Source organism: Bombus pyrosoma, linkage group LG16 (genome assembly GCF_014825855.1).
Source record: "Bombus pyrosoma isolate SC7728 linkage group LG16, ASM1482585v1, whole genome shotgun sequence".
In the NCBI taxonomy this organism is placed as follows: Eukaryota; Metazoa; Arthropoda; class Insecta; order Hymenoptera; family Apidae; genus Bombus; species Bombus pyrosoma.
Window position 1 is genome coordinate 2,669,761 of NC_057785.1, and position 18,019 is coordinate 2,687,779.

Sequence of the window (18,019 nt, forward strand, 5' to 3'; positions counted from 1 at the left end):
TTTTCGGTCTACGTGAAATGCGGAAGAGGATGCCCAAGGCGGCTTCGATGCACACTCACCACACGCTGACTCTGCCCCTCGGTCAAATCACCGGTCTCTCGATCTTCTATACCTCTATTTCAACGCTATTCATTGTTGTATTCGTGCGTGATTGGACGAGCTTCGCCGTGAAATAACACATTTAAAAGAGAAGCCGGACCACGCACCATTTCTAGAGCGGGTAATTCTCTCCCGATAACGTTACACGTTGCCCGGTAATGCATACTTGCTCGTCGACCAGCCATTAACATATCTGGTTACCCTTTCCTCGCGTGAAAATGCTTCGTGGTACCTGTTATTGGTTTTTCAACCTTTTTTCAGAATGATTTCATAAGGTACTTCGACGTCGAGATACTGATCTCTATCTGGATCCAATGTCGTGCACATCTTCACGTCCACGATTTCATAATTCGATTCTATATAGAGTCAGGTTTCAGAATATTTGTCAGGCATTTTTGATGTATATTCATCGAACAATTATCCGAATTTCAATGGACCTTTTGTTTTCGCGATATCATGTTAACTCTGTAGAGGACGCAGTTCTAAGTGTTCTTGACAATTAAATGAACCGGAAATTTATGAGAAACGGCAGGCTTAACGGCAACTTATGAAAGTTTCTTACGTTCACAACGATATACAGAAATATTTATAGAATGATTTTGTAAACTGTGGAAAATTTGTAAGGTTAATATGTAGTACGAAAATAACAGTTACGATATTTGACTGAAACAGTGGCAGGCATTTTAAATGGCTGAATTTATCGATAACCAGTAAGTGATCCTTTCTCAACTTCTTTCTTACTACTCCAGCCAGCAGATGTCGATGTACGTAACACCTACTGTCAACGTACAATGATACAATATGTTATCAACAATACTTAATAATATTACTAATGAACACTTTTGAAACAAAAATAAATTTATCTTTTTTTTCCATGGATATCGCTAAAAAAGGGTAATGTAATTCGGATCCTTATTATACGTACGATATAATTTTGTATTAAAAAATCTAACCTAACGATATAAAGAATAAAAATTTTCCCTTTCAGGAACATGTAATTTTCTTGGTATAAAATTAGAAAAATTTCCAAAGACTCCATATGGATAAATATTTACTTAGAACATGTGGATAAATATATAATACAAAAATGCAACGAACAAGTTTGCCAATTGTACCAATGCAACTGGATTCTTCCATTGCTATAAAAATAAGCATGGGAGGATCTATGTTCCAAGAAAGGACATTAATGGGTCGTTCAGATGTATGGCACAAAGTTAAAATTCTGAAAGGAACTCAATACAGCAGAGAAAGTGTATTGAAAGCCATATTGAGTGCTATCGAACCAGCAGAATTGATCCCTGTTAAGTATCAAGCCAGTGGAGAAGATACCTTTTTTTTGGCACGTAATTGTGCTCATGCTTTGGACAAGCTATGCAAGACTAACTTAATAATCAAAAATCCAGATGGAGATCCACTGATCTTGATCGTAACTTTAGGATTTGCATCCATTCAAGATCTGAAACTCAATATTCAGCCATTGATCTTAACTGCTTTGACGAAGATGTACAATTCTAATAGAAAAACCTTAGACTTGTCAGAGTTTCATAAAGATTCTGAAATGTCTGACACGGTATATTGTCCTTTATCTCAACAGAGAACTTTTTGTCATGTTTTAAAATTAACAAAGACTTCAATTGCCAAGGTAGAGCACTTGAATCTTCAGAAAAACGAACTGTTCAACCTAATTCCTATAGAAACTTCTGGTTTAACTTCCATAAAGTATCTGGATTTAAGGTACAATAACTTGATATCTATGGAAGCACTCACTCCTTTAAAAAATCTGTGTATACTGAAGTTATGGTTAGATGGAAATCCTCTCTGCGAAAATTACTCTAGTTCTAAACAGTATATAGACTCTGCTATGAAATACTGTCCCAATTTGTTTCAATTGGATGGAGTTTACATTAGAACATCTGGTCTACCACTCACGTATGCTAATTACTTTAGAAATGAATCTAGGGAAGGGTTAGTCACCAAATTTGTCAACCACTTTTTCGCTCTGTACGATCAGAGGGATAGAACAGTCCTGAGAGGATTATATTGTAAAAATGCGTTTTATTCTATGAGCTTGGCGATTCCAGCAGCTGTAGCTCATAAACGGAACCTCGTTCAATTTACAGCGAGTAGAAATTTATTAAAAAATGTGGATTCAAATAAAAAACGGCAACAGCATCTTTATTACGGACAAGATAATATTCTAGTTGGTCTAAAGAGATTACCACGATCCTATCACGATAGAAATTCTTTTGTATTGGATATAATGTATGACGATGGCAAATGCTTAGCAATCTCAGTTTGCGGACTATTGAGGACCATTAGCACCACATCGCAAATTCTATGGTTCAACAGAACGTTCATTATTCAAGCTGGTCCTGATCATGAATACAATATCATAAATGATCAGTACCTAGTAGATTCTACTATACAAGAAATTCCACCAAATAGCATAGAAGGAAGATTTCACGACGACGTCGTGCCATCGTGCTTTAGTGCAAGCGAGAAAAAAGAGTTGCTAGCCAAATTTGTAGAAGCGACCAGGTTGAACACCGATTGGTGTCAGACTTATTTAGAAGAAGCTAAGTGGGACATAAGAAAAGCAATTTCGAATTTTATGAAGGACTATAAATCTTCCGCCGTTCCTAACGAAGCATTTCAAAAATAATATTGCTTGATGTATAACAACGAAATTGTAAATATTATGAGGCAGAGTACATGACTTGTAGGATTTTTATTTTTGCAATAAAGAGTATTTCCTTCCAATTTGTCATATTTTCTGTTATATACAATAAATTTTAATAATTATTGTTTACTAATGCTCGCAATTATCTACATTCTGTCCCGTTAGTTTGAATCTTCGTTCAGTAGATGGCTCCACGATGTGAGTTGTGAACGATACAAAATACAAATGCATTAATAACTTCAAGAGAGATTTTATTTGCAATAAATCATTCTCAATTGAGCACGCTATTTTTATTCGTACAGGTATCCCTAAAGCTTACATAACTCGAAGCACTTCTATTAATTAAAAAACATCCACAAAAATAAGTCCTACTAAAACCATCAATTATTTCCAGAGCTGTAATGAGAAATGAAACGGCTTCGATAAAAACGAGATATCCTTGACAGAAAAGGACTTTTTCTTTCCCAAGTAGTTCTATCTTAGGATGAACCCAACACCATTATATCAATGAGCATGTCGTGATGTTACTCCTCTGGCATTTAGACAGAGGATGCTCACTGACTTCATCAAAAGGTTATACATTCAAGGATTACGCCGATTGCAGGAGACCCAGTGAATGAGTCAAAGAACTTTTATTCTCTTTCTTTTACCGAACATCCAACTATTAATTGTTTATTCGATGGCTTATATAATAGCCATTTATTGCGCGTTCTTCGGACGCTTGCTGATCATTAGAATGTTCTTTACAGTGGCCAGCAGAAGTGTTTGTACATTTGCCACAGAAAAATTTATGTTAATAGCGTGCGTATTTTATAAAACAATTTGTAATTTCATAAACGCTGTAATGAGACTCTACTGCCATGATTACATTGGCAACAATCTAATCCAACCTAAAGATATATACATATAGAAGTTACAAGATATTTACTGTTAACTTGTATTTAGTAAAAAATTAATATACAGTACGAATAGTCATCTTATGCGTGTAATTTAAAAATGATCTCACTGAATACTGAGATTTATTAGTGTAGTGGATGATTGCCTATTTAAATATCATTCTTATCTCCATAAAATATATACTTGTATCGAATTGCAACTTCTGTACATCTGTACATTTCCAGAATCGTTAAAAATTTTTCCAGTATAATTATGATAATTGGTTGTCATTACAACGAGCTAATGAAATTTAAAAATGTTTCGTATAACACACGTAATATGTTCATAAAATGTATACGAATACTTACACCAGCCACTGTACGTTATAACTTAATGGGATGTTTGGTTAGAAGATCCAAACGACGGAAAATTCAAATGCTACAGGTTTCAACTTTCAACGATCGATTATGAATCCTTGTGAAAACGTTTCTATGTCAACGCCGGTTAAAATGACAATCTACAGAACAAATCTACGAAGCAAATGCAAGCGTGACTGAACTTTGTGCGTGACTTATACATAGGTTAGAGGCTGCACTACTGTAAGATGTTCCTAGATTTAAAGGTTACCTTGAAAGGGAGGATGTAACTCATGACCAAGAGAATTTTATAATGTACTTTTTACTCAAGCAGTATTTCAGCTATCTATTCTTACTGTACGTAAAAGAAAATTAATTACATTAAAACATTTGAGATATTAGGCGGTATAACAACAGTGGAGAAAATAAATAGAAGTAATCCTGGCTTTCGTATCAGATTCACCGGGAAAATTGTGCAAAAGCGGAACAGGGACAGCCTAAACGAACGATCAGAGCCGACGAAATAATCGTCCTCGCGTTTTCCTCCAGATCCTATCTCTCGGAGAGCGCTTTCCATTGCGCAACCAGGCTTCGTTTCCTGGTTCCATGGCAGGAAGATGCCACCAAGGAAAAAATCCGCCTGACAATAACGCGTGTTACGCGATCGTACGTGTTAGTCGAGCAGCTCGCTTTACCAACAATTACGGGACCTGACGGCGCGCATACCTAGCGGTATAATAAAATGATCGTTGTGTGAAACTGCTGCCAGCCTCCCACGAGAGTTTTGCCTGCTTAAAAAAGAAGTAACGGCTCCACCATTATTCCAGGGTATGCCCCCGGCTAATTACAACTTCCTTCGATCGACTTGTCTGCGCTGCTTACCTGGCTCGTCTTCCTCAAGGTTCTTCGATACGAAAGTCTGCCTAAGAACCGCTGGACTGTGCGTGACACTGATCATCAATTTCGTAACGCTACACGGCACGCAGATCATCGATCAAATTCCGATAAGTCGGCGAGGACGTGCGCCTCTTTGTATCTTTTGTTGTCTATCGAGTGTAGACGAGTCGTTATTTTGGGAAATAAATTCTTTACATCGCTCGAACGTTTGCATGGAAATTTAATTTTTTCTTTTTTTTTTTTTTTTTTTTTGAATTAAACTATCTGCATCGTGCTAATCCATAGCGTGAAAATTGGACCGTAGATCCCTCACGATCGGAACTACTTAATTCAACAGAACTCGGGACCTCGTGCAAAGAGAACTATAGACGAAGAGAATCGAGGACAGCACGCGTGCCATTGTCTACGCATCATTCGACTTCACACTCTTTAGGGACAGGAACATCGCGAAAGTAGCCGATCCATTGAAGGAGGATTTTTCCTCGTAAGAGAGGAAAAAATATCAGCCTGCGAAAGCGGCTGGAGTACGTGACAATGCCTTTAGGGGCACAAGCTGTTTCTTAACATCGATAAGACTTCGGAGAAAGTCGAACCGTATTGGTCCCATGGAAATTCGTGTCTGAACAGGGAAGAGGCTCGACGTTAGGAGGGAAAAACGAAACTGAAGGATCCAGCCGAGCGGGCAACGCATCCTTGTGCCAGATCCGAGGCTGCAACGACACATTCGTAGCACGAAACCGATCCTGCGATTTCGCGATTGCGACACGGAACATGTCCGCGGCTCGTTTCTGTCGAAAACGCGCGCTATCGTAAAATTCCATAGGATGGAAAATGAAAAAGAAAATCTAAAATACAGAGAGACGAGAGAGCCGATTCGCCAGACAGAAGCGCTTCCAAGAGAACCGTAGGTAATTTCGTGAGATTTTCTGCGAAATGTGTAATTAAAATACAGCAAAGTTGCACCATTTCTCTCAGTAATGAATGAACGCTTCCTACGCTTCTCCCAATTAGCCTTCTGATCCGCTCTTTCTAATGAAACTCGCCTCCGATCACGCAACATCCCGCGCTTTCATCAATTTCCCTCCACTGTTTACGCTCGATTCCGTTCTAACATTTCCATACGGTTTTCATCTCGATCAGACTCGGTGAAACGTCTTTAACCAGACGTGCGTGATTATCTTGAACGACGATTTGCATAGGCACGAATCCTCGATTGGTGTCGTGCAAACGTGAGATTAAAAAATCTACAACAAACTTCAATTAACGTAATTTTGCTTTTCTTAATTGAACGCGCGCTTTGTATTTTAAGCGACCAAGGCTATCAATGGTATCGAAGAAGATGTAGAATATAAATTAAAATTCAATATTCTACGATCTTCTATTCTATTCCATTCTACGAGAAACTTGAATCGAATCTAATGTTAATCGCCGTCTGTTATATAATATACCAATATCGGTTGAGGGTTAAGGATATTTTTAAATATCGTTAAGTGCAAATCCGATATTTCTAGAGCATTGCTAGATCGAGAAATAATTAGAGAGCCTCTCACTCGTCTTCTCGTAACTGTCCATGGACCCCTAGCGGAAATCTGTCACGAGAATTGCGCGTTTGTCGTAGATTCTCCTACTTTGTCTACTGTCGCATCGTTTTGCCCCGGATAGCCGATGGAAACGCGCGCTTACGCAACGGCTGAAAGGCTAATTTGACTAAAAAATGGCCCATTAAAGAGTTTGTAAACGCTTACTTTTCTCGTCGACTCGAAATTAGACGTTTGATCTTCCTAGTCTTCTAAATTCTACTTTCGAATCGCTGTTTCAGCGGAATTTTAATTTTATTTCAAAAATTTACGAACAACTCGACTTAACATATTTACATGCTTTTACTTCGAAATGGCACGTGAACTAAAAACCACGCACATTGTGGAAAAGTATTTCGTAATAATTCGCGTTGCACACGTACGTAGAGTTTCGTAATATAACGACAGGAGTTGTACAAAAATCTGTCGTTAGCCTACAGCGTCGTACAAAATGAAAATCCGATCCCTAAAGAACGTGACAATTGTATAATTAGCATCGCAGAATCCGTTTAAATCTTTCAAAATCCTACAACAGTAAAAAGAATTAGCCTCGAGAGGATTACAGGAACACGAGGAGTCTGGTCGTATTCAAAGCAACAAGAACGCTATCTTCGACGCTCGATAAACGATGTCGACAATCTGGGTAGACTAAGATTTGAAAAACAAAAGGAATGAATTTAGCAACGATGGTAGCTCACGAAGGAATTCGGACACAGAAACGTGTTCATATTATGCGCATCTTGAAATTGTATTAGCACCGTAACGAGGCACCGCTGTTATAATTATCAACACAGACATGATGAAAATTCGAAACGAATTTGAAATTGTATACAGAAGTTACAAGACATTTATTGGAAGCATTTGGCAAGGATCACCAGAGTATTTGTACCATTAAGAAATATTTGTGTATTAAAAAATCAGAGAGACCCGTGTTTGGCATAATTGTACACGTTTAACCCATTAAGGAACAGACAATAAATTATCACGCCATTACAAATATTCCAATTTACATTTCTACATTTTATAAACATGAAGAATCTAAGTGGGGAAAAGGATATTCTCATAGCCACGATACTAAGAAAATAGAATTGGAATATGCTTGTAGAGAAAACTGTAAGTGACAAAATTAAAAACTTTTGACTTATTATTGAAAAATATTCTACGTACTAATGAGAACACTGTGTAGCATAGAATTTAAGTGCAATTTCCATCTTTAAATAGCTGTTGTTTATTGGTAGTTGTAGATGGTGTCACAGCGTCGCCTCTGTACAGAAAAGTACGAGTCTCATTTAGTTAATTGTTTGTTGGCTTTTGTCTATGCCATCTATCTAAATGAATGGAACATTTTCTCGGGTGTTTTCTCCTGAGAAGCTTGTTTCTTCGCACTTGCGGTGTCTTCTACGAGCACACTTCGATCCTATAATATAAATTAACTGAGAATGATTGCAAATTAAATGTTGCGTTATCGCAACGCTGGCCTTTGGTGTATCAAAACCACTATTCCTATTGCATACTAACTCTTCACTAAATTTATGTTCGCAGTAAACGTTTCATGTAACTGACTTATAATTTTCATCTACATTTTCGGATCAGTTTCAAATTTCAAAAACTTATAGCGCATATAGTATATTCGCAAAAATATCCTGTGATAGGAATTTAAACATTAGGTTGTCCCAAAAGTTTCCCTTCATAAGGAAGTGGTAGATGCACAACATTTGTTTGTACCAATAGAACAAAATGGTTCGTGAATAATTCAATAAAATAATATAAAACGAAAAATGTCGTGCATCTATCATTTCCTTGTAAAGCTTTGTAGCAACAGAATCACTTTCTTGTAAAACTTTTGGGGCAGTCTATTATTTCCACGAGGCGCTGTACGTGGAAGAGGTCCAGGCAAACAGGAAGTTGGCGAGGTGATCATTTTTTCCATCCCAAAGTCAAGACTTCCCCACGAAGTTCACCAGCCAAGATCTTGCCTCGGAGGCGGAGGAATCCAGCCGCTCGTCTGGAAAGTCTCTCAGGACCGGCCGCTTGTATAACTTCCACGTTCCAGGCCGCGGAGGCTCCGCGTTTATGCAACTTTGCTCGGGGATTTGCGCACGCACGACACACCACCTCGTCCCCGTGTGTGCCCCGGTGAAAGTTACGCCGACCAACGGCGCGGCATCGCGACGACCCGCTGCCATTATCATATCGGAAGCTGGCCAGGCTAAACGCCGTACCCGTGGATCCTCCAAACGTACCGAACGAATCTCGTGGCGATTTCCAAGTGGAATCGGGTTCCATTAGTGGGAAATATCGATTGTTCTCTTCCTCGGAGAAAACAATATTGGGAAAGAAGACGACCGTTGTGCCAGCCGGCGTTCCCGATAAAAAGTGGAACACTTCCCATCGTTCGCTATTCGAAAATTGCTCGAAGCTCGCCAATAAGGTCGTCGTGTCATGGGAAAGATTTCTCTCGGAATATGATACACATGAAAATATATCCCAATAAACGTAACTCGAAATTTCTTCTTACTATTATTTGCTACTTATGGCCGCGTCAGCTACCGATTTATTACTGTTATTAACGACTATCATTCATCATCGTGCTACTAGCGTACGCAAGCTTCTCATAATCTCGGGCACATGGACCTTTATTTTTCGTCAGCAAGAGCGATTTAGTGGGTAATCGCAGAGCGAGTTAGAAACTTCGTTAAGAAACTTCTTCATTCGTAGGTGAACTTGGTTGTTTCTTGATGTCTGTGATATTAGAGCCGCATTAGACGGTAGCTAGGACCTCATTCTCCATGGGACCACATTTTGAAACTTAACTTTGAAGGTGCCTCGTAACGGCGCCGCGACCTGGTTCTGTCAAAGTCGTGTAAATACAGTCGCGTGTACTGTGTTACACGATACTTGGTTGATTCAGACGAGACATTTGAACGGCAGAGACCTCGCGTGATTTACGGATAGTAGAGTCACGAAAATTTGTTTCAGACGACAAAGCATCGAGCCAAAGTGCGGATTACGTAAGAGAACGGCGACGAGTGGATAATCCTCTTTTTCACACGGAGTTGCACACTCTGTCACAATAACCAGCTACTCCGTAATTAAGAGCTCGGGAGCGGCGTTAATTGCGCACGGTACGAGCTTTTCATCCTGTAAATCGCGTCCTCGCTGTATCAATGAGCCCATTTCGAAACGCCGTATTTTTTACACGGTTCTTCCTGCTAGTAAACGGACCTTGTGTAGAGACTAATCGGTTGTCGGGCCTTAAATTAACCAGATCCTTAATTAACCGACTTGTTTTCCGCTAGAATCGCTCGCGGATATCTATAGACAGGCGCTAAGGCCAGCCTTAGCCGACTAATCGACCGAATCATCGGTCTGCTTCCTCGCAGGCAACTACATTTTCGACCAATAGCAGCGCGAGCCCTTATCAATTAAAAATTCTGTACAAGTATAGCGAATCGTGCACGTAAATGGTGCAACGGTTGGCTCAGGACAGGATCCAGGAGGAGGGTTAACGAGCCGCTCATAGCTCAGGGGCCACGCGGATTTTCAGGATGATCGCCAGAGACAGACGAGTCGAGATCGCCTCGATGAGGATGCCTCCTCGAGCACTCGCCTTTTGCTTTCACTTTCTCACGTGGCGAAGACTAGAAGAGGAATCCCCTTCCCCGCGCCAAGTCGAGTCAACTGCCAGAGGATCCTCGTGCACGAGTTCGTCGTTCCATCTTCGCCGCTCGCGTATGCAATCGTTGCGCGACTGTGTAATTAGCTACACCTTTCTATATGTATACACTAGAGCTCGTATGTATCCGGACACTTTGGTATGTGAATTGTACAAATGAAATTATACAAACGAAATAGTCGCAAGCAACAGGTACTATCTTTTTATGAAGTCAACAGGATACACATGTAATCCATGTTACATACTAAAAAACCTGGCGATTCATTGTAGTATTTATTATACTAGTATTTATTTGTTATAGTAATAGAGACGTTTGCTGTTCAAATGTCACTGATTGTATGAACGTTGAGAGTTTTTCTATCCGTTTAAGGTACCGTTCTTAATCTGCCTTGTAATTAAGAGATCACAGAATTTGCGGAAATGACGAATACCTTGTCAAGTAAGAAAATAATTGTACGAGGTATTGACCATTACAAGAGGAGTTTTTATTATTAGTTTATCCTGAAAGTTGCTTTCGTTTTATAAGGAAATAATAGACGCACAAGGTATTTTTATTATTTTATTGAATTATGTATGATCCACCTTGTGCATCCAATGTATTTCCAATAGAACAAAATGGATCGTACGTAATACAATAAAATAATATGAAACAAAGAACGTTGAGCATCTGCTATTTCCTTATAAAACGGAAGAAACTTTTGAGACAATCTAATATTATGTACTGACTTTCGAAATTCAATTTAATATTATTTATGTTATCTACTTACTATGCGCTTATTATATAATATTATATACAGTGGATAACGATAAAAATCGGATAGTAAGTTAATAGGTAGGAAAACACTTGGGTCACATTGGAAGTGTTTATCAACATAACGTCAATCGAGACAACGATCTACAGTGAGATCCGTTATAACGAGACGCGATAAAGTGCGCGCGTATCGAGCGAAAATTCAAAGTCGATTTTCTCGAAAACAAAGCCTCAAACGAAAAATTTTTATTCCATATTTTCGACTTCTTTTTTCGCGTAGAATCACCCCCTTCCCGCTTGTACCACTAGTTACCAACCACCCTGTATATACTTATTATAGTTATGATGATCATGGTGATTATGAAGAAACAACGTATTATAATATAAAATACTAAATAAGGTAAATATTGCTCGAGTTTTCCAACAAATATAGTCGCAGATAAAAATAAGTGGGCAGATAGTGAAAGTTGTATCAGTGGAGTTTAATCGAACTGGTACTATTGTTACAGTTATATACGTAAGTTTCATTTATTATGAAATGTGAATTTATTGCGATTCCTTATAAAATGAAAATGAAATGAACAAATTTTATTTCATACTTTATTTTATCATAAGCAATCGCCTCGTATCCGCTTGTGCGTGTTATTCGCCCGCACCCTGTATATCCTTACAGTACATGGATTATTTTTTATGTAACTGAAATTAACATTCATAATTTTGTGCAAACAAGCCACACTCGACGAAACTTCATCGACATCTGCCCCGCTACCTGTATTTTTGTCTCCGACTGTGTAACGAGTGGCTGTCCTAACACTTATGGTCCACAGAGTATATACGTACAATAATGTTAACTTTGATGTTTGAGGAATCATTAAAAGCTATCGCGAGTGATCTTTCCGGAAGAAAAACTCGATTTGGACGAGATTTGTGAAGATTTTCGCCTCTGGAGAAGCAACAAGAAGCTACAAAACGGTGTTTTTTTTTTCCAAGAGGAAACGTAATTGCGACAACGTAATCGACGCCGAGATGCAGCTGCGAGATAGCAGCTCGCGCACGCGAGAGGAATATTCAAAGAGAGACATTGCAGATAAGATGCTGACACGAGAGCCTTCGTATTGTCTTCCTTGAGCCTGCACCACCGAAATTTCTCCGTTTACGAAGAGGAGCAAACCTACAACGAACGTTGAAGCAAGTTTCGCAATACGTTTGTTCGAGCCGGCTGCAGGATTTAGGACGAGGAAATTAATTCGTTATTAAGTGAAATCTCTGAACAGACATGGGAAAAAGAAAAGTCGTAGACAAGTGGCGAGAATTTTCTCTCTCGGCAGGCGCATCGAATTGCGTAATCGAGGGTCGTAGGTCGGAAACGCGAGGCATCGATTTCTTCACCGACCTTCCTCGCCATTTTTAATCACCGGAACCAACGATCGGATAGTCTCGTCGCGCTTCCATGTCGTCGCTGATCAAATTTTCCCGCCTTTTCGCGAAGAAACTACGGAAGCTCTTAACACCCGGAATTCTTCGATCCTCTTGGCTATTGTCGTTCTTCTATAGCCTGGCAGCTTCCTCGAAGCTCCAATATCTGGCTCATCGTGCGCGATAATTTACTAACTAATATTGTGTTGGCAACTAAGTGATTGCGGATTTTACCGTTATGGTAATTGGCAAAATCCGCAATCACTTAGTTGCCAAGCCAATAATTAGACCAGAGGATTTTTCCGAATTTATAGAAAATTTCAAGCTACAAAATGGCACACAATGCGCATATAACGTGAAAAGCTGTATGTATAGTCGTAAAATGTAGAAGCTACAATGCTTTTTGTAATACTTGGTAAACAATTTTCTAACCAGACTCCACTTTTTTAATTATAATTATATTCTAAAATGCGAACGTCCATCAGAGCGTTCTACTAATAATATTAATAAATTGACCGGACTTGTAAGTTGTAAATTATACGTTTCTTTCTTGTGACCTTATAATGTGTCGCCTAATGAGATAATCAAACGTCTTGCGATCTGTAACATCTACCTGTAAACGATGATGTCAGATTAAATGGCCACTTCTGGACGTTTCTCCGGACGAAAAATTCTCTTGAACGTCTTGCAAGAATTTTTCGTTCGCAAGGTAGTCAAATGGCTAGCAAATGTCCATAAAAGTCTACTAATAATATTAATAAATTGATCGGACTTGTAAGTTGTAAATTATACGTTTCTTTCTTGTGACCTTATAATGTGTCGCCTAATGAGATAATCAAACGTCTTGCGATCTGTAACATCTACCTGTAAACGATCATATCAGATTAAATGGCCACTTCTGGACGTTTCTCCGGACGAAAAATTCTCTTGAACGTGCTGCAAGAAGTTTTCGTTCGCAAGGTAATCAAACGGCCAAATCGAATGACCAGAAACATTATAACATCCTGCTTTCATTTTGTTAGTATATCGTGCACCTGTAACCTGTAAAACTTCGCTGATAACGTTAGTTCGATTCCACGAGACGGCTGTGATCTTAAAATTTCATATTCCCAACAGCTTGGCCGTTTCTTTCCCTTTGAATTAGTCGACCATGCAAAATCGATCCTGAATTCTTTTCCATTCCGGATCGACTTAAACGCGAAGAAAGGAACTTTCTTCTGCCTCTCTTTTTGCCTTTTCTGCCTCTGTTTATTTCTTGCCTTACGCTCATTTCTATGTACAGGATAATTGCCATTATACAGGATGTAACAGAACGCGTAGAATCCACTTCAGGACTCGATCGTACGCTTAAAAACAACGAAGAAAGTTCATACGAACTTAGCTTCTTTGCGGAAGATGCTCGAAATGACCATCTGACTTTCCTTCTGTCGTGGAACCGGTTACTGGTGTTTTCCGAACTTGTTGAAAAGCTTGTCCTATCCTGAACGTTAGTCTCTCGATATTTTCATGAGCGTCTGCTGTTTTTACAAAATTCGTTACGTCTCATTAACGAACACAGACACAGCATACGTTTACATGGACTTTTTCATCGCTTTTACGTGCTATAATCAGCTCTCGAGGTTGTTATATTATATATACACCTTGTATTACGTTCGTATCTGTCCTATCGAATAAATAAATAGACAAATTTGAATATCTTTCGATATTAGCACGTTGACGAAAAGTTCGACGCAGAATTAACCGACTCAGCGGCTGATTTCACCAGCGGAGCATCGACCAATGGATACGATAGTCGTGATGTCGATATATCTGTGCTCCAGTTCCTATTGCTTTCGCCGTTTCAACGCGATAAATCGTCGATTCGTGAGGAGGATTCGAGTGCACGTGCCGGAGGACGTTGGAGATCTTCGAGCCAGCTTTCACTAGCTCGACTCGGGCTAGAAGAGGAACACGTACGAAGGGAAATAGGAAAAACGGGAGCTCGTGCACGCCAAGGCCGTACATCTAATCGCGTTCGCTCTTTCGTGCCGCGCCACCTTTCGTTCCTCCTTCGATCGAGCATGAAAATCACAAATACAAAAATAGCTCGACTTGGGATATTTTTATACGACTACCTGCTCGAATATCTTGCGTGTAACGTGTAAAAAAGGATGCCAGAACACGAAGAATCGTTGAATATTAAACAAGGCGATGTCCCATTCGGATTCCACGCTGTAAATGGACTCAGAATCTGCCATGGTTTAGAGAAAGACGCGGCTTCGCGTCACACGCGAAAGTGTTAAAAAAGATAGCGAGACGGTGGCTGGACGAAGAGGTGCACGAGTCTGACGGAAGTCGAGTGTGTTCCCGCATACGCTTAGCACCTTTTTGTATCCGCTTGGGTAACGAGCAACATTCTCTCTTCTCCAAATCGCTATGCAAATCTACGTAATATCATTCCTCGCCAACAGTCGTGTAAAACCGAGCTTTTTTTCCTTCCAGATGTACACAAGTTCGCGAAAGTATTCCAGCGTGTGTAGATAATTTCTGAGTGTATCGTGCGTATCGTACGAAACATTCTGAAACTTCTGTCAACACCGTTAACGCCATTATATTCGCTATGTTCGAAGCAAATTTGAAAATTGTATCCATCGGAGTGTATATTTCGCCGAGATCGTAGTATACCGAACAAACGATTATTCGTTGCGTTAAAATAAACTTCGGTATTCCATAGGATCATCCTTAACACGCCTAAGATGCTTATCCTCGTTTCTATATGTATACTACATGTATATCCTTGTATTGGTTTCAAATACCAGCGTAACCATGACGATGTCTCGTTACGTAAATTTCAAAATGTTTTATACGATACACGCAGAAGAATCTTTTACGCTAAACGTACGAATACTTTCGTCTGTTGCAGTCGTGAACTCCAACGTAGAATGATCCTCGCGCAATGATCGATGCAGACATCGCACCGGATCGTGAAGCCCACAATAAGCGTCTAGTTCGTTTCTAGATAAGCCTCTTTTAGATAAGCACGCTTTCATTTGCAACAAATACAATTTAATAATCGCCTATGGAGTTATCAGGTTCGTAGCATCCCTGATAAATATCCTGGCGGGAAAATGGCCTGTCTGTGCACCCATGACCCCGCTTTCTCCATCGCATCGGTTCGACGCTTGGCAAAGAATGTCACGACAAACGTTCATACTCGTAGGCGTTCGCGATATGGGCAAAAAGACGGAAGCGTTTTCGAGCCTCTCCTCGTATGTCTAACGTGTGTCTGATATACAGTGGCCGTAAAAAGTATTGACGCACCATCGTATTAATAATTATTATTTATCAATTAGGTGCAAGTATCTTGAATTTTGCATTAAAATTAGGTAACACTTTCGTACGAGTGCAAAAGACGAAAGCGTTTTCGAGCCTCTCCTCGTGTGTCTAATGTTTGTCTGATATACAGTGGCCGCAAAAAGTATTGACGCACCATCGTATTAATAATTATTATTTATCAATTAGGTGCAAGTGCCTTGAATTTTGCATTAAAATTAGGTAATACTTTCGTAGCAAGAATTTGATAGGAAAGTGAAATGCAGTATCTGAGAAGAATGTGCTTCGCTCGAAAATAAGGACACGTGGCAGTGTTTTTTACAGCCACCGTATCCGTGAATTTGGTATCGGTATCTGCGCTGAATATTCTACGAACGTATTCTATACAAATTCTCGTAACCTTCGGCTTTAAAAAGAAAGGCGAGATCGCATCCGAGCTTCCACCGATGGAACGATAGAAAATTCAAAATTGCGCGAAGGTTGAGATGATCCATGTACGGTTTTCACGATCTCTATTAATAGATATCGAAGATGATGGGAAAAAAGGAAGCCAGGTAAAATTACAAGGAGCCAGCCGATCCATCTCCCACTATGGTCACGTTCCTCCGGCTGTAGGTGCAAATATCGTGCCATCTAAGAACGAGTCGAAGGCAACTTTCGCCCTCCAAGGCTGAGAAGATTCCTCGTCGCGAGCTCATCGCGCGTAATAGAGACGCAGATGGTCATTGAAAAACGGAATAGCCGCAGTCTGTGATGAAACTTTCGATTAACTCTTATTTACGAGAGAAGATAGATCTCTAGCGAACAGCTAAAACAGTATAAATCTAATTTTCATCGCAACAGAATCAGTCGACGCTAATAAATATATTCGACACTGCTGTCCTTTCCTTATGCTTCCGCTAGTACAACACAATTTCGCTTCTTTCTCGCTCTTCTACTTGAGATTTCAACAGCGCATGTAAAAGATGACAATAACAATTTTCAAAAAAGATCCACGTTTATCCAATGCAAAATACGAAGCTTCGCTAGATTACATTGAGCGTCAGATATATTTGTAGTGTACAGGGTGTCACAGGTTCGATGGTACAACCGTGGAGAGGATGGTTGTACATGAGAAAATAAGTCGAGAATATTTAATACATTTTTTTCGAATAAATTTGCTTTCGAGAAAATCGATTTTGAATTTGCCCCAAGTACGCATGAACTTGACTACGTTAGACGGATCACTATTCTCGAAAACAAAGCCTCGAACGGAACACATTTATTCCATATATTCGACTTATTTTCTCATGTACAATCAGCCCGTCCACGATGTACCATCAATATTGGGACACCCTGTACGTATACGTTCATATTCGTTATATTCGATCCAAGAGTCTTGCGTAAGCCTCGTTTTATCGTCGACGATGTTCTCAAACGTGCCGGAAACCACCTCCGTTTCACGCAGGATAAACAGAATGCGAGGGGAATTGCAAAATTTCGATTGTCGAGGTACGACCTCGATCTTCAGCCTCCCCGTGCTTCCTCTCGATTTTCCTTTATCCTTCGCCGCTCTCCAACCCTTTGATTCCTCTCGGACCTTAGGACGATCAGGTTCCAGGCAACGAGAAGTCGGTCCATCGCTGGAATGCGACACAGCACTCCTTGGATGCGCCTTTCCAGGGGTCGAGACTCGATCTCGAGCTGGCAAAGGGCAAGAGACGACCGGTCGCGGCGTACACCACGATTCCTGTGTCGATTCCAGCACGCTCCGACCGTCACCGATATCGATGGTATCGATCAATTCATCCGATCGCAGATCTCTATCGGTATCTTGAACTGCAGACACTTTCGGAGCTAAGATCTCCTGTCGATCGACGATTTTTCCGGACTTTGGCAACCCGTGTTCTGGCTGCGTCCCGCCGAATGATTTAATAGAAAGCGACTTTTACTGCCTGTCGCCTTCGTAACCCATCGATTTGTCATCCGAGAGAGTCCAACAGCAACGTCGATTTGTCATAGGAGCAGGTAAACCTTCTCTAAAGATCGGCTAGGCTTGTCCTAGATCGGACAACTCGCAGGTTCGTCGACTTACATCAAACGAATGATCGAAATAATTGTGAAACAATTAAACGCACAGAATTGCGGAGAATTACACCGCCTGCCATAAATATTGGTATTCTTGATGATATTTGATAGAAAACGAACGCTGTTCCACTGCGTTTATTCCTTAATTATCTCACCGTAAATCTGTTACTTTATTCGCGTCATACGAGTCTTATAACGTGCTGTTCATTCTTACAAAAGTCAAATTTATTATGTTTTTTTATAAATGTAACGAACAGTTGTCTTAATACATAACGTGTAGAGACGCGTATTAATTTACGTGTTTCCATAGTC

General features: G+C 40.0%; 1 protein-coding gene across 1 annotated transcript; it reads left to right on the forward strand.

Annotated features, from left to right (window-relative positions):
• The first annotated feature begins 861 nt into the window (after positions 1–861).
• Positions 862–2,859, forward strand: LOC122576211 (nuclear RNA export factor 1-like). Its single transcript, XM_043746150.1, has 2 exons — positions 862–993; positions 1,088–2,859. Exon 2 carries the CDS (start codon positions 1,187–1,189, stop codon positions 2,759–2,761), a length of 1,575 nt encoding a protein of 524 aa, XP_043602085.1. The 5' UTR covers positions 862–993; positions 1,088–1,186; the 3' UTR covers positions 2,762–2,859.
• The last annotated feature ends 15,160 nt before the right edge of the window (positions 2,860–18,019 follow it).